The sequence below is a fragment of the Eublepharis macularius genome, chromosome 17 (assembly GCF_028583425.1).
Source record: "Eublepharis macularius isolate TG4126 chromosome 17, MPM_Emac_v1.0, whole genome shotgun sequence".
In the NCBI taxonomy this organism is placed as follows: domain Eukaryota; kingdom Metazoa; phylum Chordata; class Lepidosauria; order Squamata; family Eublepharidae; genus Eublepharis; species Eublepharis macularius.
In genome coordinates, this window is record NC_072806.1 from 332,051 (window position 1) to 354,680 (window position 22,630).

The window sequence follows — 22,630 nt, forward strand, 5'->3', positions numbered from 1 at the left end:
TTGCGGGGTGCAGGGGAGCGCCACAGTGGGATGTGGGGGGGGGGGCACTGCGCCACCGCCTCCCCCCTGCTGGCCAGGTAAGTGGGGTCTGGGGGGAGGAGGAGGTGGGAGCAGGGGAGCCCCCGCCCCAGGCAGGCAAATGGCAGCCCTAAACCTACCCGACTACTATAGACATTGTCAGAAGCCCTGGCTGGGGTACCCCCACCATCTGAAGATTAGACGGGTGGCAACCTGGTAACCGGTCTTCTGAGTTGTGGCTCTGAAAATATGGAATTCTTTCCCCAAGAAGCTTTCTTCCTCCTCATTTGCAAGCCATTTGCAAAAGCAAAAACAGTGTGTGGGGGAAGGGAGAGTTGTTCAACAGTTTATCTTGCCATGGACATCTCTGGCCCTTGTACACTGGCTTGTTAACAGTCAATTCTGTTTTTTCTCCAGAGCTTGACCTTTGCCTTCTCTGGAGAGACAAGGAAGCAGCTGAGAAATTGGGGTGTGAGGCTCAGCAATCCTGCAAGGATAAAACTTTGCTAGTACCAGAGCCCCCCCTGCAGGAAACACAACACAGTTGTGCAGTAGAGGAAACTGGACAGGGCCAGGCTGACCCTGGGGCCCCTCTGCCTGAGGGGAGGGGAGGCCCTGTCACCTCAGGTTAGCTGTGAGCAGAGTATGAGAGAGGCCCCCCCCCCGGGGCAACGACTGAGAAGGGGACCAGGACCCACCTTTCCTATTATTCCTATCTTCGATTTCTCTCATTTCCCTTCAGCCCATTTCTGATCTCCGACCTCAGCACTGCAAGCTCCGTATTTCCCCCGCCTTCCCTTCACGGCCCCTCAGTCTTGTTTCTTCAGCAGTCATGCGATTTTATTTCCCCCTTCAGTCTCTGTATTCCTTCTAATTTTTCCTTCAATCTATGTCTAAGTTTTTGTCCTCTGCTGGATGCATAGTGGGTCTCTAGCAAGGCGGAGGGCAGGCTCCATGGACCGCGCTCAGCAAAAGCAGCCCTAGAAACCAACCCGCAGGAGCAGTCCGCTCTCAGCCGCCGCCGGGCCTGAAACTCAGCGGTGCCTGCTCCTGAGGAGTTATGGGACTAGACCTGTGCAAGGGTTGGATCGGGGGGCTTCAGGGACGTGCTGTTCCGCAGCAGTCTGCCTTTCTGGCCATAGTCTGAGTAGAAATCACTGACCGTAGAGGGACCAACGGGACCATTCAGTACAAGGCAGCTTCAGGGATCCCCTTGTGTTCAAGCAGGGAGTAGAAATAAATGGAGGGCTTTTGCAAGGGATGGAAGAAAGAGGGTTAGGGTCCCTCAAGGACTGTCACGGAGACTGTCGATATGAAACGGGGGGGGGGGCGAGCCTTGTAGTGGCAAAGATTGGGGATGTTGACAAACAGAGCAGATGGTGAAGAGCTCCGAAAGAATACCTCCCAGCAGAGTGGTTGCCAACACAGCGAGTGATGTTTAATGGCCGTGTGAAGTAGAGAACACCTGGGTCCAAAAATCCTCCAAGGTGGCCTGTCGGCCCCACTCCCTACGCAGCATTCACAGCTGTCGATAAAAACACACACAACAAACACATTTATTGTAGTGCTTTGGGGTGAAAACTATTGTTAGTAGCTCCAACAATGTAGGTCCTGTCCTGCGAATCTTACCATTGAAAATGTGCTATGGTGGGGTGGGAGACTAGAGAAGGGGGTGGGGTTAGGAAACCAGGCCTGGTTGCAGCAGGGGGGAGAGGCAGGTTGTGCCAAAGGTGGGGGGGGTTGGGGACCCTTAAATCAGTAATCCAAATTGTAATCTAAATGTTCAGAAACTGATTTAATCCAGCACATACTAGGACTCCCTGCTCTCAGGGGAGAAGGGAGAGGTTTGGAAACAGAGCTGGACAGCTTCTTATCGTCGCGCACATCATCCGCTTCCTGCATTCATCGCTTGGGATGTTGCTGCCCTGTCTGCTGTTTGCTGGCCTCTTGCTGGCAGCTGGGAAGGCAGCCCTCCGTCTTACTTTGCCACTTTGGGATTTGCCAGGTCTTCGATGGCTTTTCTTATCTGAAGAGAAAGAGGCCCAGGGAGACGGTGGCAGCAAGGGGCAAGGCTTGGGAGAGGTTGGGGTGGAGCTTCCCTTAGGTAAGCCAGGGTCAGGCCATTGAGGGCTCCCAAGGTAAACAAGCATCAGTATGTCGGAGTGGGCTCAGACACACAGTCGTGCTACTTATGCAGGGCCTGGAAAGGGCCTGCAGCCAGCACCCGATTCTTCGGAGCAAGAATGTCAGCTGTCTTCTCCCTGGGAGAGTCCCAGACCAGGTCGGAACAGGCCTGTGAAGCTTGGCCCTATGGTGCCTCAAGGCGAAAACTGGATTGCGACCCCCATCCCTCCCTGCTCCCCCCAGCTCCACAAGCTGGCCTGTTACCTCGTTCCTGGAGACAGCCCCCACTATCTTTCCTAGTTGGGTGACGAATGCCCTCTGCAAATTCAGCAACTCAAAAAGGTTGTGTGCCTGTTAGAAAGAGAAATTGGGACAGAAGGGAGAACTAGTGAGGACCTGACATGTTCTGAAGTCCCAGGGCTGGACCTGCCGGCTTCTATGCTTGGGGGTGGGTGGGTTGGTGTAGTGCTGCAGCCTGGGGGGAAATGCCCACCTGCTCTCGCTTCTCCCTACGCTCACACTGAGAGGTGTGCTGAATGTACCTGCGGGCAGCTGTCTGGGGATCTGTGGGATCCTCCTCCCTGTGGCTCTTTAAAAAAGCGAAATGAGGACTCCCAAGATGGGGATCCCTCGTGTAGTCATTTGTGAGCTGGGACTTGCTGTGGAGCATGGGCCTGTGTTTCCTCGCGAGACCCACGGGCCACTGGAGAAGGGGCATGCAGCAGTTCTCTTTTTTCACCCTCTTTTCTGGCCAGTTGCACCCAAGCCCGACCCCACCCAGGAGGCTCTTGGTCTTGGGTCGGCTTCCTCAGTGGGAGAGGCTCCTGCAGACGTCGCGTGGGTCACAGGAGGAGGGGTGGAGGAGGACAGAAGGGAGTGAGCAATGCTTCACTTCACCTGGTGCAGGGACGTCCACGGGGACAACTGCAGAGTGACTGGGTCGATGGTGCAACTGTCTCCCAAAGACTGCTTGGGCCAAGTCTGTGCAAAAGAACGTTTTGTGAAGTAGGGGTGACGGCAACGGCAAAGGCCTGGAGGCAGGTCCGTTTTCCTGGGAAGATTGTGGCTCAAGACCTTTGGATGAGCGCAGCAAAGGCCAAGAGCCTTTCCAGCCTCCCCCTGAGTGGCGGGGAACAGAGAGTGTGCTTGACCCACCTCCTCCCCATGCTCCTTGTGGGGGGTGCTGCCGTTGTCCTCCTTGGTCTGGAGAAACTTGATCACCTCCGATCTCTGCACCATTCCCACCAGCATCCGAGATTCTGCAGGAGAAGAGGGGGGGGGGGAGAGCCTGCTTCGATGGGGCTGAAAACCTTGTGCAGCAAATGCTGCTCACAGACCCCCATGCCCGGTGTGGTCCTGGCTTCTGGAAAGTGGGTGGGCAGCAGGAGCTCAGGGGAGGGTTCCCAGAGTTCCCACGTGTCTCTGCAATGCCGCACAAATCCCTCAGAAGCAGAACTGGCTCTCGTGGCAGCAGAAATTCTTGCGTTAATTCGACATGGAAGGATATTCCAAGGTCCAGCTGCCTCAAGCAGTGCAGGATAGATAGCAAGAGTGAGAGCCAGCTGCGCAGGCCTGGCTAGGGTTAGGGTTCCTGGTTCTCCTCTTGCTAACCTTATTGCATTGCTAACTCTGCTAAACTACCAGGGCGAGGATAATGAGTGGAGGGGTCAGACTGCCTCCATAACGCTATAGTACCCGTGCTGTCAACAACTGGATACTCCAGGTCATCTGTAGAGGTGGCTATTCGGAGGGTCTCCTGGAAAGAGGCGTCCTTAGGCAGGGCAATGAATTCAGTGTTCATGAACTCTTGTGTGGTGACCTTGTAGGAGCTGGGGGAGAGAGCGGACTTAGCTGCTGCTCCAGGAAAAAGAGCAGCTCCTTCCCCTGGACAGAAGAAACGGATCCCAGCCAAAAAGAGGGGAGCAAACTCTGACGTGGGAACTTTGACCCTCTACTTTCCAGCATCCCCTTGGAGCCACGGCAACATCACCGTTTTCTGCGAGGCAGAACTGCCGCTCAGGCTCCCGTGGGCTCAACCTCTGCCCCATGACTACGAGAGGAGGCCTGCGCTGCACTGCACTAATGCCGTGGTTAATGACCTGCATCACGGAAGCTGCGCAAAGCAAAAAGGTGGCTTTTAAAAAGAGGGAAGCCCGCCCTGGCAAAGTCAATGGAAGGGAGCCCAGGGTCGGCAAAGAAGTAACAATTAGGCATTATATTAGCTGATTTGTTTTCAATTCCCTTCCTAATAATCCCTAGCATTTTTATTGCCGTTGCACACTATATCGACTGATAGTGTGCGACTGTAACTGATAGCAGATGAGTTTGTGAAGAAAGCAAGAAGTGTGATTAAAGGAGAATGGAAGAAGGGGGTAGCCCCTGTGGAGAGGCTGAATGAAAGTCTAAAACTTCGAACTTGGAAAGTTTGGGGGAATGTATGCAGGTGGACAAGTGGCTGTTGTGCTGGTTGTGTGTTCTCCTGGGAGCTGATCTTCATCAAGTTCCTTCTGTCTTCCTGCAGCTCCCAGCTGTGGCAGAGTTCTCCACTACGAGACTACGAGGAGGGGACTGCTAAAAGACCGTAAGTATTTAATATATCAGAAGCAGGAAACTGGCCCGGGAGGCAGCTGGGCCGTTGGATGACAAGTTAATAAAAGAACTGGTAAAGGACGATGGAGATATGGGCTAAATACATTCTTTACATCTGTGTTCCCTGTGGAGAGTGCAGGCTACGTACCCAGGTCCCAATAACTATTCCCGGAAAGGGAGTCGGAAGAACTGAGTCAATGTGAGGTAATGAAGTTCTGGGCATCCTGGGGAAACGAGAAACCGATACCTATCCGGCTCCTGACGGCGCACACCCAAGAGTTCTTAAGAAACTCAGGTGTGAAGTGTGGATTTACCAACCAGGATGTGCAACTGGTCGCTAAAATCCGCCACTGTACCAGAGAGCTGGAGAGTAGCAAACATTACACCAATTTTTACAAAAGGGTTCAGAGGGGAACTTGGAAAATTACAGGCTAGCTAGCTGAATGTCTGTCCCAGGTAAATTAGTAGAAACTTATTAAGGACAGACTTATTAAGCACATAGAAGAACAAAGCCTGTGGTGTGAAAACCGGTATTGGCTTCTGCCAAAGGAAGTTCTGCCTCAACAGCCTTTTGGAGTTCTTTGAAAAAGTGAACAGGCACATGGGTGATGGAGATCCCAAAGACATCATGCACGGGACGTCTAAAAGGCTTTTAATGTGTTTCCTCCTGAGTAAACTTAATAGTCAGGGATAAGAGGACAGGTCCTCTTACAGAGTATATATTTGTTAAACAACAGCAAGCAGAGGGTAGGAAGAAATGAGCAGCTCTTGCAATGGGGTCCACGAAGATCGGTATTAGGGCTGGTACTATTTAATGTTCATAAATGAGCGGGAACTGGGGGTAAGCAACATAGTGGCCGAGTGTGCGAGTGTCACAAAATTGTTCAGGCTGGTGAAAACCAAGACCGTTTCCACACAGCTTACCTTGTTCCGGAAAACAGCGAAATCTCACGTGAAATTGCGTGAGAAGATGCTGTTATTGTGGGAATTTAGCAAGTGTTTTCATTTCAGTCATGAAAGAGTTAAACTGTTTGTGTTACCTACTTAATTAGTAAACATACTTTGAATGTAACCATTAGAGCTTCGAATAAGATTCCCGCCATAGAAAGGGGAGTCACTAAGCATAATGAAGTAAGACTAGGATTTTCTATTGGGCAGTTTGTTTATTGTGGGCAATTAATTGGTGCTATGCTCTGAAGTTTTATTGCTCTTTGTCCACTTACTTACTTACTCTCTTCTTCTACTTCACTTCTTCTTGTCTCTTCTCTAAGTCACTTATCTAGCAAGATGTAGTCAGCTTAGCAATTTATTATTTTCTCCAAATGTAACCCTAATTTTTTTATCCTTTAGTAAAAGTATTCTTACAGAGCTACACTGGAGCGTGTGTTTGTGAATCTATTCTCATTACTTCCAATGCGCAATCTTTGCACAATCTCTGCTATAGTTTCCTACAGTTATTGCGTCTTCTCGCGTGATTTCACGCGATAACAGCGTCTTCTTGAGCAATTTCGTGTGAGATTTCGCTGTTTTCCAGAACAAGGTAAGCCGTGTGGAAGTGGCCCAAGCTGGATTTCTGGAGGATCTCTCTAAATTGGGTGAGTGGGCAACAATGTGGCAAGTGAAGTTTAATGTAGGTTAAGCTAAGGTGATGCAAACTGGAACAAAAATCTCAACTCTAGTATATGCTGACTGGGTGTGAAATGGCTGGGTTTGTAGTGGATAGATCAATGCAGATGGGAACCCAATACGTGGCCGTGGTGGAGAAAGCAAACTGTGCTGGGGGTTAGTAGGAAAGGGGATGAAAATAAGACAGCCAATGTAATATTGCCCCATTTAGGTCTATGGAGTGGCTTCCTATGGAACAGTGTGCCGTTTTCATCCCTGTATCACAAAAAGGACATTGCAGAGCTGGGAAAGTACAAAAGAGGCAACCAAGGGGTTCGAGCATCTTTCCTCCAAGGAGAGTCTGAAGAGTCTGGGACCTTTCAGTTTAGAAAAAAGGGGGACTGAGGAGGGACGTGCAGTAGTCGCGTAAGTGGCTGGTCTCCCTCTGAACATAGGCAATGGCCAGGCCTCCTTATGGCTCCTCCTGGATCTGTCTGCAGCCTTTGACACAGTAGCCCATGCCAGCCTGTTGGGGCACTTAGAAGTGGGCATCAAAGGATGTGCCCCGGACTGGTTTAAATCGTTTCTCTTGGAGTGGACTCAAAGGGCCGCCATCAGAGATCAGCTGTCTCCAGAATGGGAGCTATTTTGCGGGGTTCCTCAGGGCGCAATCTTATCTCCCATGTTATTCACTCTCTACATAAAGCCTCCAGGAAAACTCACTTGCAGCCACAGAGTTGGATGTCACCAATATGCAGATGACGCCCAACTCTCTGTCTCGCTATCCAAGTCCCCACAGGAGGCAGCAGCAATCTTGGATCGCTGCCTGACAGCTGTGGTGAAACGGCTGAAAACAAACAAATTGGAATTGAACCCAGACAAGACCGAAGTGATGCTTGTTGGTAAGGCAGAGATCTTGAAGGACGTTGTACTCCCCACTTTTGATGGAGTTCATTTGACAGTTGCAAACTCAGTTAAGAGCCATGGGGTTATATTTATTTATTTAATTTATTTATTAACTTATTTATTTATTATACTGGATCCAATGCTACCACTAAAAAAACAAGTTAAGGCAGTCACCAAAAAAAGCTTTCTACAGCCTCACTCTAGCCTGGAAGAAGGCTTCTTACCCCGATGGGGCTGACCTCGCCACCTGGATCTGCGCTATGGTAACATCAAGACTTCTGCAGTGCACCCTACATTGGCCTCCTATCCAAGTCAACTAGGAGGCTCCAGTTGGTGCAAAACGCTATGGCCCAACTGTGAGCAGGAGTGAGCAGGAGCACGAACATCGCCCCCATTCTGCAGTCACTCCACTGGCTACCGATCAGCTCCCGTGCTCAGTTCAAGGTATCGGTAGTCACATTCAAAGCTCTTCACGGCCCTGGCCCAGCATACCTACGTGACTCCCTCCCTCCCTATGTTCCTCCACCGCATCTTTGCAGGGTCTCCTGCAGGTGCCACCCTGCACACGGGCAAAATCAACACCAACTTGTACACGGGCTTTCTCTGTGGTGGCCCCTACTTTGTGGAACAGCCTGCCTGATGTCAGGAGAGCCCCCCCCCCCTCTGAGTTTTCCACAAACAACATAAAACCAAATTATTCAAAAAGGCTTTTTGTATTGTAGGGAGGGGCTCTCAGATGCTCCGCTAATGAGTTAGGGACCATCGACTTCCCCCATAGATTTCACCACCATGTTGCCTTGCGTACTATCTGTTGCTTTAAAGATGTGCTCCTATGTCAGCCCTAGAATCGCTTATGTTCTGTTTCAGCATTTCTTCAACTCTGTACTGGATCCTTGCTAATGCTGTGTCTTCGTAAACTTGTGTTTATTTTCCCTATGGCACTGTTTATGGAATTGTCCTTGATACTGACTGTACTACTCTCACACCGTGAAATCTGCCTGGAGTCTCAGCGGGAAAGGCGGACTCAGAGCCAAGCTACAAGTGAGGAATTACACTTGCCTGGCAAGTGAACAGACTCACGTGTATTCCTGCCTGTTCACTTGCCATTCACTTGCTCTCCACTTGATCAAGTGTAATTCATCTCTTGTAGCTTGGCTGTATAAATGACATTTTAAAAAAGAAATTTATTATTTTATTTATAACCCGCCTTCTCTCCCCAACGGGGACCCAAAGCAACTTACATCATTCTCCTCACTTCCATTTTGTCCCTGCAACGATAGAGGTTTATAAAATTCTGCATGGGACAGAGAGTGGACAGAGCCTTTTTCTCCCTCTCCCGTAATACTAGAACTCGGGGGGGGGGGGGAGGGCACACAATGACATCAATGGCCATAGGTTCAGGCCAGACAAGAGGAAGCTCTTCTTTGCTCCACAAGACATTAAAAAGTGACATTCCCTGCCAAGGGACGCCGTGATGGCTGGAAGCACAGGTGGCTTTCAAAGGGGGTTGGGCAGATTCCTGGAGGAGAGGCCCGTCAGTGGCTGCTAGCCATGGTGACTAAAGGGGGCCTCCATGTCTAGAAGCAGTTAACCTCTGGATACCAGAACTAGGAGGCAACGTGGGGCTGGACCATGGAGGGCCCATCTAGACCAGTCTCCTGTCTCACGCAGCAGCCAACCTGTTGCCCTGGAAGGCACCGCAATAACAACAAGAATGGTGCTGAGCACGTGCAGGCTGCCCCGTCCTTCACCACTGAGAAATTATAACCGGAAATCCTAACACCACACACACACACACACACACACACACACAGACACACACACACACACACACACACACACACAGACACACACACAGACACTCGTGGTCACGGCACGCGGCTCACCCAATGTGTCTGCTCCGGATACGGGGTAGGTAGGGCAACTTCTTGACGATGATGGTGCCGTCATAGAAGGAGGGCTGGGACTTCTGTGCGATGGCATTCGCAATGAGGACTGCCAGGGTGACGGGCAAGATGTGGGCAATCTGCCCCGTCATTTCAAAGACCAGCAAAGCAGTGGAGAGGGTGTGGGTGACTGCTCCGGAGAAAGCGGCTGCCCCTGCAGGAAAGACCGAAGTGGCACCTGCTGGCTGGCTTGAGCCTCAGCGGGGTTGCCCCCCACAAAAAGTCGCAACTGCACATTTCATTCCAGGAAGACTGCCAGAGCCTGTCCCTGGGAGCTGCAGTTTAGCCCGGGTGCTCCAGTTCCCTCATGCTCAGGAAGATGGATAAAATCCTGCCTGTTCTGAAGTGGGTGGGCAGAATCAAAGCACAGAGAAAGGAGAGCAGGAAGCAGCAGTTCTCTGAGCTCCCCCCCCCCCCAGGTCTCTCCAGCTTCTGCAAACCAAGCCGACTCACCTGCCAGCGCGTAGCCTCCAGGATTGATGAAACTAGTGGCTCCCTCCGAAGTTACACCCTTGGGGAAAAGAAAGGCCATGGCCTCTCCCACCAAGCGGCCAAGGGCAGCGCCTGTTTGGAGAAGAAGTCCGTGGCTCTGGGGCATCATGTTTACAAGATACATTTTAAACTGGCTTCAGACTCAGTTAACCATTGCTGCTGCCCATAGACATTTCTCGTGAGCTTTGCTAGCTACATGCAATATAACCAGTCCAATGCTGTGGATATTGGGGGCACCCACCGTAGATGAAGACGGGCATGAAATATCCAGCAGGCATGGGCATGGTGGTAGCCAAGATCAGCATCCAGAACTGTAAGATCAAGTATGACACAGAATTCACACAAACATTCGAATGGCTGAGAGTGAGGAAGGGTCAGGCCCTGAAGGCTGACAATCAGTGCAGCCCCTGCAGGGGAAACAGATAAGGTTTTGCCCTGGGGCAGAAGCCTCCCACAGGGCTCAGGGAGAGAAGCAGAAAGCCAGGGATGCAAAAGGGAGAAAGACCAGGAAGAGAGGAGGCTGGGGGGGGGGGGGCGGCCATGGCCTCAGCAAGGGCCTAGAAAGGAGGAGAGGTGGTGGGATGTTTGGTGAAGGCGTTGAGAAGGAAGGTTTGCATTTCAGGGTTTTGTTCAGAACCACCAGCCAGATCTTTGTTTGCCCCCCCTGACCTCCAGGGGCAGAAACTACATTCAAAACTGCTTTTCACTTTGGAAGCTAAGCAGCTGCTAATGATTTTATTGTTTTTAAGTGCGATATCCTACTGCCACAACAACCATACAAAGTAAAATAATGAGAGGGGTTTTGCCAGCTAAAATCCACCCCTAAAACTAACATTAAGGGGAGAAATCTTGCAGCCAGCCACTGAAAGAACAGGAAATAATCTAGAAGCAAGGGGGAAGGAAGAAAATGTAAAGGGACAATATCCTGAAGGCATCTCAGTAGCTTTCCATATTGAACTGACTGGCGCCACAATTACATTTTATATTTAAATCAGATCTGAAAAAGCGCCCGAGGCCAACAACACACTGGGTTGCCAAAGCACCCGTAGATATTCCAGCCTCCGTGCCGAAGACCAACAGAAGACACCTCCCTGTCAATTGTGTCAAGTACCAGAAAAGAGAACCCCCAGGGTGGAGACCGGGTACCTTCATCACCAGAAAAACCACCAGGCAGCCCAAGACAGTGGCGTGTGGGTTCCACCACTCGAGCCAGAGATCCTGGGGATCGACTTGGAGAGGCCAGTCCAGTGACGCATTCTGGGAAAGGACGCCCCAGGTGCGGTTGTCAAGGAGAGAGGTGAGAAGCTCCTTCATGCTCAGCTGTGGAGAGGGAAGCCAGTCACCTGGAGCCAGAAGGGCTGGGAGAACCAGCCCCCCAAGGAAGGGGGCAGAGACGCCAGCAATCCGGCCTGGATGGAGGGCTCTCTCTCTGACAGGGCCCAAGCCAGGCGCCCTGTGAATGAGGCACCAGGTCCCTTGCGCCCCACAGCTGCTGATCAGGCAAGGAACCGCCATTGGTTCCTGCCGGGACAATTTACCCAGCAGCCCAGCGCCATCTTGGTTCAGGGCGTCGGAGGACACAAGAGGACCAATCCTGTGCCACGTCAGCTTTCAAGTCCCCTGAGCTCCGTCTTGCCAAGTAAACATTGTTTGGCCTGCCCATTGCCCAGGGGCCCAGCAGGAAGGGATGGGCATGCCACCCATGCTTAAGGTTCTGGCTTTTGGTCCAGGTGGCTCCACGTTCTTCCCCTCACCACCTCCCACTCACCCCACCAAAGGCACCAGTCAGGTGTGGGGGGGGGCGGGGGGCTGGCAAACAAGAACGGCTGTTTACCCTGGAAGCCATGAATTGCCCCAAGCTCGGGGGGAAGGTGATGGAGGAGAGCAGGAAGGCAACCAGGGCCGAGTAAAGGGGCTTCCTGGAAAGAGAGAGAGGAGGGACAGTCAGCGTTGATTTCTGGGAGCCCCAAAGGGTGCAGCACTCACTAGCCAACGTTAATTCAGGTGGGGAAATGGCAGGTTGAAGCAAGAGTGCCAGTCGCAAGAGAAGAAAAGCTTCAGCTCTCTCGGACTGCACCAGAAAAAGAATCTGCAAGCTTTTGGAAAGAACAAAGCTCTAATAGCGCTATGAGAAACTGTGTTGCTGGAAAGTTCTATGAGAAACTCTGTGTTGCTTGAAAGCTTGCATACTATTAAGTGCAATGCTGCATGATATTGGGGGGGGGGGGTCTTTTGTGCTGTTATTTAAGAAAGTGCATAGCAAAGCCCAGAATCCTCCTGACTAATCCTGACTGCTGCTCCTAAGCAAAATCCAAAATTGTCAGGTACAAAATGTGGTTTTTGCCACGTTCTACTCAATCCTCTTAACATTTGCACCCTGCCTCTTTGGCCTCACTGGACTCCCAACACAGCCTTTTCTTTATTAGCCAACAGCCACGATGCAGCCAGGTCTTGAAGGCTGCGTGCCACGAATCCAAGGAGGCGGCACACAAGCGCACAGTAACCGGTGGAAAGGGACCCTGGTGCTGCTGCACACGTGCACAGCGCTCTGAAGGGCCTGGCCTTTCTCCCCGAACAGCTGCTCTCTTACTTCCCCGCAACCGGGAGGCTCTTCCGCCCTTTGGGCCACAGCGTGCCACCCCAACAGCCGTGCTTCCTGTGGACAGAGAATGACTTTCTCTCAGATGCCTACTCTGAAGCAAGGAGCTTGGCCGTGAATGAATTCCTTCGGACGTAGCCCAGGAACCAGCGCTGGCAGAAGAGGAAGGCGCAACTGACGCCCCCACAGACTATGCTGCGAAGAAGAGAGAGGGGATTACACACTCTGGGATTGCTGCCCCCACCCACCCATTGCAAAGGGGCACAAGGAGCCTCCCCCCCTCACCCCAAGAACATGAAGAAGAGAGTCTCCTGCAGGCCGAAGGGGAAATCGATCTTGAAGCTGGTCTTGAACAGAGCCATGATGGTTTCTGGGAGGGGAGGAAGCAGGCAAGGGGAAATAAATGTGTGTGTGTGGGGGGGAGGCATAGAGCCAGCACAGGAGCCCACAAGAGCCTCTCTTTCCAGCTCCCTTCCTCCCCCCCCAACCCTTTCCAGTTGTGCAGGACAACGTTGCCTCAATAAAGGAAGGCTTGCCAGCCCTGCTGGGCGCTTGCGTTACCTGCCTTTGGCATTGTGGTACACGGGGGGGGGGGGCGCTTACGTTTGCCCTGCAAACCAGACTGAAGCTAAAGCACGCCCGAGGTCGCCTTGGTCTGGCCCAGTCAGCGTCAGCCTTCGTGCGCCTTCTGAGGCCGCCTGCGGCCAGGCTTGCGCCTCCTACCTTGTTCACTGTTGAAGACGGCGAGGAGGCGGAACAGGAAGGCGCCGCAGGTGGCGGCAAAGCAGCCCCTCCAGTAGTCCCGGACTGCGAAGTGGGATGACACGACCTCCACGCTGAACAGGACCCCTGGTGGGACCGGGCGTGGCATTACGAAAAATGTGGAGATGCCCCCCCCCCGGTGAGACCCTCAGGCCTTCTGGGGAGGTGGGGGCCCAGGGCCCATAGCAGCCTGGCCCCCAACTGAACCTCGCCTCCAACACCCCCCTGCCCCACCGGCAACTAGTTCTTCCTTCCTCTGGCGAATCTTCTTCCAGTGACTTTGAAAAGGGGACTCTTACCAGCTTCTCCTCTGGTTGGACTTCTGGAGGCTCCTGCTTTCCAGCTTTGAAGGATACTCTGTGGAGACTTCACAGTTCATGTGCAAAGTGACTTTTCCAAAGCTGAGCTCGGGCCTAAGGCCTTGCGAGCCCTGGAACGCCTCCTCACCCTGCTATTTGCTCTAGAGAAGTCACTTCTTACAGGGATGGCAAAAGGAGCTCGCCAGCACGCCTGACTCCACGGCCACCGCCCCTTTTCTCTGCCTCCGAGCATGTGCTTCCTGCCCAGGTCCCCACAGCACACGCGCACCCCGGCCAAGCCACACTCACCACTGATGGGTGCCCCAAAGACCGTTGCCACACCAACCGCTGCTCCTGCCACCAGCATCTCGTTCTGTTTGTTTTTATTCTAGGCAGAGGAGAGAAGCTCTGGAGTCCCCATGCGCGCCGGGGGGGGGGGGGGGGGATGCAGCCGGAACGGAGTCCCAGCGCAAAAGCCCCCCAAGCTATTGTCTTCTGAACCCCATGTGCAAAAATCACCTCCTTGTCAAATGGGAAACACTCCCCAGTTCCTCATTTACAGTAGCCAAAGCCCCAAAGGGTCTCTTGGGGGGAGGAGAGAGATCACTCCTTTAAACCCCCCCCCGCCCCCCCAGTGCAGATCCAGGACTGCACACTTGAGAGGCGCGCGCATTCCTCCACTAGCTGGGCCTCACCTCGTACTCCCCAGAGACCGAGGTCCGAATTCTCCCCAGGTAGGCCGCAATCATGCTGGAGAGGTGGACGAAAGGGCCCTGGAAAGAGAAGGGCCCCGGGGGCTTGAGGGGCTTCCTCTGACAGGCCTCAGATCTGGCTGAAAAGCCAGCCCCGAGGCAAGGGGGGGCTCCCGCAAGTGTGGGGCCACAGCTGTGGAAGCAGATTCCCTCTCACAGGGTGTCTTTAGTCGTACAGTTAATTTGGTCTGATTGGGAATATGGTCTGGCTCAGACCTTCATTCTGTTAAAAAGCTGGAAGTGCCGACACAAAAGATGGGCAGGAGAGCTTTGAAGCCCCCCCTGCCGATCCATTTCAGATGGCGCAAGATGTTGCCTAAACCTGCTGAAGGACCCAGTTCTTCCAGTCCAGAGCAAGGGAAGGACAGACCCAAGACTGGCCCGGTGGCTATGGCAGAGGCCAGCTCAGCCTGCGAAGGACCCTTCCAGTAGCCACTGGGGCTGGCCGAGGGGAGGAGCGGAAAGAGCAAGAGCCACTCACCACTTTGCCCAGGAAGATGGTGCTGCCACAGGCCAAGGTGCAGGTCAGCCCCACGACTTTGGCCCCGAAATTCTTTATGGCCAAGTACTCCTCCAGCAGGACCCCTGTCAGGATGGTCTTGAGCTCTGGGATGCCGGAACCTGGGCGAGGCGGACAAAGGCAGCGTGGGCTTGCGACAGGACAGGACCCAGGACACTCTCGGGCGTGGCAAGGCCTTCCCGTGGTCTGCACTGCAGCCCCGCACCCGCTGTGGCCATCCCCTATCATGATGCGGCAGATGTGCAAACATCTGGGTAGCTTGGAAGCAGTGAGCAAGGGGGCCCATGGGGCGTAGCGCTTAGAGTGTCGGATCCGGGTCTGGCAGGCCCAGATTCCAATCCCCGCTCTGCTGCGGAAGCTCTCTGTGGCCTCGAGCCAGTTATGCTCTTTCCACTTAGCCTGCCTCACAGGGTGGTTGTTGTGAGGATAAAGGTAAGGAGAGGTTGGACTCTGCTTTGGGTCCCCATTGCGGAGAAAAGCAGGGGAGAAATACTGAGATAAATAACTTGTCTCTAAGGAAATGGACGGAGCGGGAAAAGAGGTGGGCCAGCGGCTGGTTTCCCCTCTGTGGGCCCCAATCTTTGCTCCGCCCAGACTCACCTCCCGAGTGTGGGGTGATGCTCTGGGCAAAGCCGGTGGAAAAAGCTGACAAGGCAACGGGGTAAATCGTCCAGGCCAGGTACTTCAGCACCGGATAGTCACCGACTTCTTGATAAAGCCATTTGTGAGCTAGGGAAGGGGGAGGATGGGAGGGAAATTCTTCTTGATTCCAAAGTGTCAGCTGGCTGTAGCCCGATCACACACCTTCCCACAGGCTTCGTTAATTATTCCGTTGAAACAGGACTGTTCAAGGGTTTGTGCCTGGCTAATGCTCTTCTTTCTCTTCAGGGCAGCCTCTGGGCTTCCCACCCCGTGAATGTAGAGCCAGAACTGTGTGGGGCACTTTCCAGAAGAGCATTAAGCGAAGAGAGGGGCCCCAGCAGCGGGAGCACCCAAATTCAGGGTGGGGGGTGGACAGCCCTGCCTTTGCTTTGGGGGATGCTTTGTTAGATGGTTGTTGCGGGGAGCTGCAAGGGTGGCCATTCTTTGGAGTTCGACCCCCCTCACATCTGTGAGGAGTGGCGGCAACGGATGCAGGCGTCTCTCTGCACATGTCCATATGAGCACCGGCCTATCATATGGCACCCTGTGCAGCTGCTGAGCTAGCTTTGGAACCGCTGGCAGTGTGGACCAGCGAAAGGACCTTTTGGCATGAAAGAACCGTTGTCCTGAGGCTTCAGTGGCAGACAGGCAGCCTGGAAAAGCCCCAGTTCAGCATGTGTTGGGGAAGGGGCTTCGGCAGTGATCTCTGGCAGGGGGCACAGGGGTGCGGCAAGGGGGTCTGTCTCAGAGATGCTGGATTGTGGCAGCAAGGCCTCATGAAAGAGGGCAGTGGTTTGAAGTGAGGTGGGGAGGAGGGGGCAGCAGCAGGGTGCTGGTCTTCAGAGAGGGGCTCCAGGCACCAGAAGCAGCAAGGTGGAGCCCTCTGAGGGAGCAGCAGAGCTTCAGGCCGTTGTGTGTGTGTGTGTGCCCCTCGAAAGGCGTTTCTGCTTTGGGCAAAATATCTGCCATGATGCACTTGGAAGGCGTGGCACTGTTCGACAGACACAGTTTGCTTTGCCCTGATCCCTCTCCTAGCTTGGCAACAGGCCCTGCAGCCAGGGGGCAGCCTCAGGCACTGGAGCACGCCAGCTCCTCAGACTCTGACCCTCCTGGTGGGAGGGGGAGGGGGAGGGGTCTGCTGGAAAGACTCTTACCGTTTGCCACCCTGGAGACAGTGAAGTCCATGGCAAAGCTGACAAGAGCCATCAGGGCCCCCAGGGCAAAAAGGAAGTACCAGTCGTCCCCCACCCGGAACAGCTGCCGCTTCACCCACTCCAGGCAGCCTGCAAGGGGCAGCAGAGGGCTGGGAATGAGTGGGAAATATTGACCCCCCCCAAGCTGCACCCCCCCCCCCCCCGCCCAAGCAGGCCTTGCTGGGTCCAGCGCTGCAGTGAAGTTCAGCACGACCTGGGAAATTCCCTGAACTGCGGAGCTATTCAGTTGTGACTTTTTAAGAAATCCAAATATTATTGAGAAATGTTAGTGCGAATTAATCGGCTGCTGGAATTAGTTACTGACTGCAGTTAAGTAGTTAACAGGAGGGGGAAGCAGCCCCCCTCTGCAATGAGATTGCTGTCTGTGACTGGAAAACAGAACATTTCTTTTGCACCCACCCCGGGGAGACAGCCAGTGTGCAGTAGCACAGAGGGATTGGAGGGATTGGGCCCCAGAGACGGCTCAGGGCGGCTAACAACATTAAAAAATACATTAAAATCACAAAAACAGAAAAGCAACAATAATTTTTTTAAAATCCTTAAAATAGTCCAGGAGCAGGCTATTTAAATAAATATTGGGAGTCTGTAAACGGGCATAAGCCCCCCTGAGGGTCACCCCGTGGGAATCCAAGGCCCCCTCCCCCCTCCCCCCCGGCTTCTCATCTCCTTCACTCCACCAGGAAGAGGCCACAGCAGAAGGCCCTAGGCCCAGTCCCTCCACATAAAAGGCGGCTGAGGCACCAGGTGGAGAGAAGGGCTTTTCTCTGCCCACGGCCCTGGGAAACCCCTGCCAGCCAGAGGAGGCCAGGCGGGCTGGGCGAGACCAGTGGGCTGGCTCCCTAGAGGGCTCCTTCATGCCCTCTCGGTCCCCCAAATCCCTGAAAACAGCAGTAACCCCCAGTCTACACCGACACAAAGTCCCATCTGGGGTTTCAGCCAAGCTCCACCCATTATTTTTTGTAGAGTGTGGGTTTCTGTCTAGAGAATGCACACAGTTTCCAGCCTGCCTCCAGCCTGCCCACTTAGTAATGCTTTTGAAGTGAGGATCCAACAAGTCCACGCGTAGTATTAGCAGCGGAACTTGTATTAGAACAAGGCCCGCAATCTTGATTCTCAAATGATCTCCCCCCACCGCCCCCGCCCCCGATTTCATTTTAAAATGGTTAGACTGAAGATATTTTTTACTCCTATTTTGAAAGAATTGGCTCTGGATGAAAAAAGTCTGGGCTCATCCACCAGAATCTATGATCCAGCCCCAGAGAGGCAGCAGTGGCCTCTGGCGTGCAGAAACGAGTAGGAGCCTTTGGGGGGCAGATGCCCCACGGAGAGGATGTGGGCTCCGGCCAGGGAAGCGGGGCCCCCCGTTTGCTGTCTGCTAGTGTAACCACCAGAGTGTGGGCTGACCCCAAGGGCCTTTCGTGACAGGATGTGGCCCAAAGGGAGAGGGGCTGGCCCACCCACAGTGTCAGGAGTGTGTGTGTGTGGGGTCACCTGGCTTGCACGGGCCCCAGAGGAGAGGACCTCTGTGGGACCCTCAGGGAGCCTCTGAGGGCCTGGCGAGGTGGGTCGGGGTCACCTTTGCTGTGAAGATTAGCAGAGGCTTCCAGGAAGAGAAAGATTGCCATGGGAGCCGGCATCTCTTATTTATTGGTTAAAATACTTGTCCCCCCCCTCCCTTTCCCTCTCGGTTCAAGGCAGCTTACCTTGAACCCGCCTCCGGGCTTTCGGCCAAGGTCTCCAGTTTTTCTCCAGAACCAGAATTCTGCCCTCCTCCTCGAATCCCCCTTCCCCCTTCCGGGTTTTGGATCCCCCTTCTGTGTCCACCTGCCCCATCAGTCTCTGCAGGGCCCTCGGGATAAAAGAAAAGGGCCGATTCAGCGATGGGGGCGAGCAGGCTGGGTGCTGCAGCCCTCTTGGCCTCTGCGAGGGTTTCTCTCCTGAGGCAAGCAGAAGCCATTTTCATGCAGAGGCTGCACCCCACCGTTCTTCCCCCATAAATCTAGGGCCAAGCAGGGCTGAATGGGGCAGCTGCCGGGGCTGGGGCTTCTGGCGGGACCTGCTGCTGCCGGCCCCCTCCTCACACAGCCCCTCTGATGCCTGCCCTGCTGCCCAGGGCTTTGCCCCCTCTGTTCCCACCTGCATATGCTGCCTAGTGCTGCTGGAGAGGGCATGAGAGCAGGCAAGGGCAGGTGGGAGCGTGTGGAGGGGAGGGCAAGGGGGGCAGCCTGGCAGGGGCGGCCCTCAGCGCTCTCTGCCCAGGGCCCTGAAGCCAAAGCCAACTGGGACTCAGCAACGGAGGCCATTGAAACGTGTACCTCTGGGCATGTTCAGAGTGCTTTCTCTTTCACTGCTGAGCAACTACAGCACCTCACCTGCCAACACCTGTTGTTAGACATCCTCATCTGGTGAGAGTTCCAGGTAAGCACCTCTTATTTTCATTCAAAGGTTATTTATTTAAAATTATGTAAAACGTAACTTTACACCTAAACAAATTCAAGGCAACTTCGGTGGTAAAAGAGATGGAGACGAGATAATAAAAATACAAATGAACAGTAATCTGACACAATAAAACAGAACTGTGCTTGTTTTAAAGAGGATGTGTTGCCCCAGATTAATGTTCAGGCAGAAGCCTGCTCTCAGAGCCTTAAAAAGACATACCTGTCGCTCTCCACAGCCTGTCGTCGTCCTCTGGAGTTTGCCTGGCTTTCTTAGCTCCTGTGCTGCTGACCAGGTAAACGCCCCTGCACCTGTCTCCCTGCCCCTCCTCTTCCACCACGCCCTCCCCGCCTCTGACCTCTAACTGTCCACGGGCCCTGTTGGAAATGCCCTTGTGAGGCAGCCAAAGTGCCACTGGATTAAACTGGCCGAGCAGCCCTTGCGTGAAGCAGACGGAGCCCAGCCAGGGCTGCTCCCTCCCAGGGTGGCTGCTGGGTCCCAACAGCTCTGCTCCAGGAAGCTTGCCTGCTGGCCTCCAGCTTCCAACATCCAGTCCAGGGTGTCCTGCAAAGGGTGCCTGGCAGTGCGCAGGAGCAGCAGCCGGAAGGCGGTTCTCTCTCGGGTGAGCCAGCCTTTCTAGATCAGGGCCAAGATCCTGCGCTCTGCCACCTGGTTAGGGGCAGGGTGTCTTCCACGCAGGATGGGCCGATGCCCCACCAGGTCTTTGGGTGGGTGGGTGGAGCACAAGGCAGGCCCTTCACCCAGCACCTTCTGATGTGAGAGCGGCTGGAGCATGGAGCTCCTCCACCCCGCCCCGGCTTTGGGGCACCTTCTTCAGTGTACAAGTTGACTCCAGATTGGTGGCATATAAATGATTTGGGGTGGGGCCTGGATGAGGGCATGTTTCCAACCTCCCGGGGGGACCTCGAGGCCTCCTGAAATTAGAACCGATCTCCAAACTACAGAGATCAGTTTCAAAGGAGACGATGGACTGCAGGACGTCGTACCCTGCTGCGGTCCCTCCTCAAGCCCCGCTCACCCCTACCCAGTCTCCAGGAATTTCCCAAGCCAGAGACCTGGGCATTTAATTGCCAAACATGGTCAGAGACCCAGTGGGAAGAGCAAAGACGTGTCAAAGCAATCAGATGTTAGAAGTTCAGGGCATCTGTTGGCAAGTCTTGCCTCCTGCTAACAGGGCTGAGGAGCACCCCGGGCAACGGCAGGCCTGGCTCAGAGTAGCCAGGGGCCTGGATCAGCTTCCCCCCCCCCCACCCATGGAGCCCTGCTTGACTGGTTTTCCCGAGGCCGGTGGAGTGGCTCTTCTAGTCTGCAGAGAAAGAAAGGAAGAGGTTTCATTTGGTTCTGTCCATTCTCGTGTTTAAAATTAACAAGTGTTGTGGAGTGGACCCGGAGCAAAAATTATTGGGCAGGACAGGATGCCAAGCCAAGCCCTTCCCTGCGTGTTATGAAGATGTTAGACCTTCCTTCCTGGCTTGCAAGACTTGCAAGATGTTAGACTTTCCTTCCTGGCTTGGAGGTTTAAGAACATCAGATGAGCCCTGCTGGATCAGACTGGTGGTCCATCAAGGCCAGGATCGTGTCTCACCCTCACCAACAATGGGGATACAAGGCCTTCCTCAGATGTTGCTTCCTGGCACTGGTTGACTGCCCCTGCACGTGGAGGTTCCCTTCAGTCACCATGGCTAGTAGCCCCAATGGACTTCTCCTCCACAGATCTATCTAATCCCCTATCTAAATGCGAATTTTGCAATTTAACCATCGATTACGTTGAAAAATACTTTTTTCCATCCCTTATCTACTGCCCTTCAAGTTCATTGGGTACTTCATAGTTCTAGAACTTTGGGAAAGGAAGTAAAATCTCTCTTTCTACTTTCTTCCGCCACCCTGTATAATTTTGTACACCCCTATCCTTCATCTCATTCCTAAACTATAGTCATTCACCTTTTCCCTAATCTATAAGGTCCCGGACTCTCGGGCCTTTCCTCCTGGGGAAGGTGCTGTGTGCCCTTGAGCGGCCTGGTCACCCTTTTCTGCACTTTCCCTAGCTCTGCCATATCCTGGGTGAGATTCAGCAACCAGAGCTGTACAAAGGGTTCCAAATGCCGCTGCACCGTGTCCTTTCACATTGCAGTATTGGCCGTTTTATTCTCAGTCCCCAGCCGAGAGTTTGCCTTTTCCGTTGCTGCTGCACACGGGATCGACATTTTCAAGCTATCCACTCCAACCACAAGTGTTTTTAAAATCTTGGTCTCAGCCACTTCAGACCCCATCAGCAGATGTTTAAAGCTGGGATTTTTTGATCCAGTGTGCACAACCTCACACTTACCAGCACTGGACCTTCACATGCCACACTGTTGCCCACTCACCCAAGTTTTGGAGAGCCTCTTGGAGTTTTTTACAATTTGCCTTGCTTTTCGCCATTATGAGTAGTTTGGAATCATCTGCAAACACGGCTGCTACACAGCTCACACCCAATTCCGTATCATTTATGAACAGATTCAATAAGACTGGCCCCAATGCTGTTCCTTGGAGGGCCCACGGCTCACTTCCATCCATTGCTGGAACTGGCCATTTTGCTTTGAGTATGCGCTTCCATGTGCTATGCGCTTTAAAAAGGGTCCTTCTGGGCAGGGCTTTTTTTCTGGGGAAAGAGGTGGCGGAACTCAGTGGGTTGCCCTCAGAGAAAATGGTCACATGGCTGGTGGCCCCGCCCCCTGATCTCCAGGCAGAGGGGAGTTGAGATGGCCCTCCATGATGAGCGGTGCGGAGGGCAATCTCAACTCCCCTCTGCCTGGAGATCAGGGGGCGGGGCCACCAGCCATGTGACCATTTTCAAGAGGTGCCGGAACTCCGTTCCCCCGCGTTCCCCCTGAAAACAAGCCCCGCTTCTGGGTAGTTCTATGTTGTCTAATGTCAGCCCTAGAATTGCTTATGTTCTGTTTCAGCATTTTTTCAACTCTGTACTGGATCCTTGCTAATGCTGTGTCTTCGTAAACTTGTGTTTATTTTCCCTATGGCATTGTTTATGGAAATGTCCTTGATATTGACTGTACTCATCTCACACTATGTAATCTGCCTTGAGTCTCAGTGAGAAAGGCAGACCATAAATGACACAAACAAACAAACAAGTTGCTTCTTGTTCTCTAACCAATTTTTACTAAATAAGAGGGCCAGTCCCCTTCCCCCCTGACTGCTAAGGTGAGGATCATTCTGTGCTGGGATTTATGTTTGGGGATCCAGCAGCCTGCCCTGGCGGACTGGAGACTCAGCTGTCCTCTGCCCCACCCCAGCCAGGCCAAGCGGTGACTCAGGCCTGGTCTGGGATGACCAAGCAGCTGCCATGAGCTCAGCTGCCCCCCTCAGGAGTCCGGCTGGCTCAGAGGCTGGCTCTGAAATGCCTCTCGGCTTGGCTCATCCCCCCAGAAGGGCGCATCACAATGCCTCTCGGCACGGCACGGACAGTCCCTGCCAGCAGCCAAACGCGTTCCAGACAGGAAGGGGCCTGCTGAGTGGCCCACGGAGCCCTCGGAGGAGCCGGGAGAGCAGACCTTAAATGGGCAAGGGCTTGGGGAGGGGGAGGGTGCGCCTCCGCCAGGGCCTGCTCCCCGTGCTCTTGCCTGGCGGAGCGCCTGCTGGCAGACTTCCCTTTCCCAGGTGGAACTTCAGCAGGTGAGGCTTTCCTCAGCATGGCTGCTGTTGAAGTTA

General features: G+C 53.7%; 1 protein-coding gene across 1 annotated transcript; it reads right to left on the reverse strand.

The window, feature by feature from the left end:
- Positions 1–1,787: 1,787 nt before the first annotated feature.
- Positions 1,788–21,346, reverse strand: CLCNKA (chloride voltage-gated channel Ka). The gene is made up of 21 exons (XM_055001750.1): positions 21,292–21,346; positions 19,127–19,468; positions 18,172–18,405; positions 16,409–16,537; positions 15,213–15,341; positions 14,574–14,713; positions 14,036–14,113; positions 13,650–13,728; positions 13,003–13,128; positions 12,565–12,649; positions 12,373–12,474; positions 11,515–11,599; positions 10,827–11,000; positions 9,922–9,991; positions 9,642–9,752; positions 9,129–9,342; positions 3,838–3,971; positions 3,298–3,401; positions 3,040–3,123; positions 2,407–2,493; positions 1,788–2,044 (listed from the first exon to the last, which is right to left on the reverse strand). Exons 1-21 carry the CDS (start codon positions 21,344–21,346, stop codon positions 1,997–1,999), a joined length of 2,610 nt encoding a protein of 869 aa, XP_054857725.1. The 3' UTR covers positions 1,788–1,996.
- Positions 21,347–22,630: the final 1,284 nt, after the last annotated feature.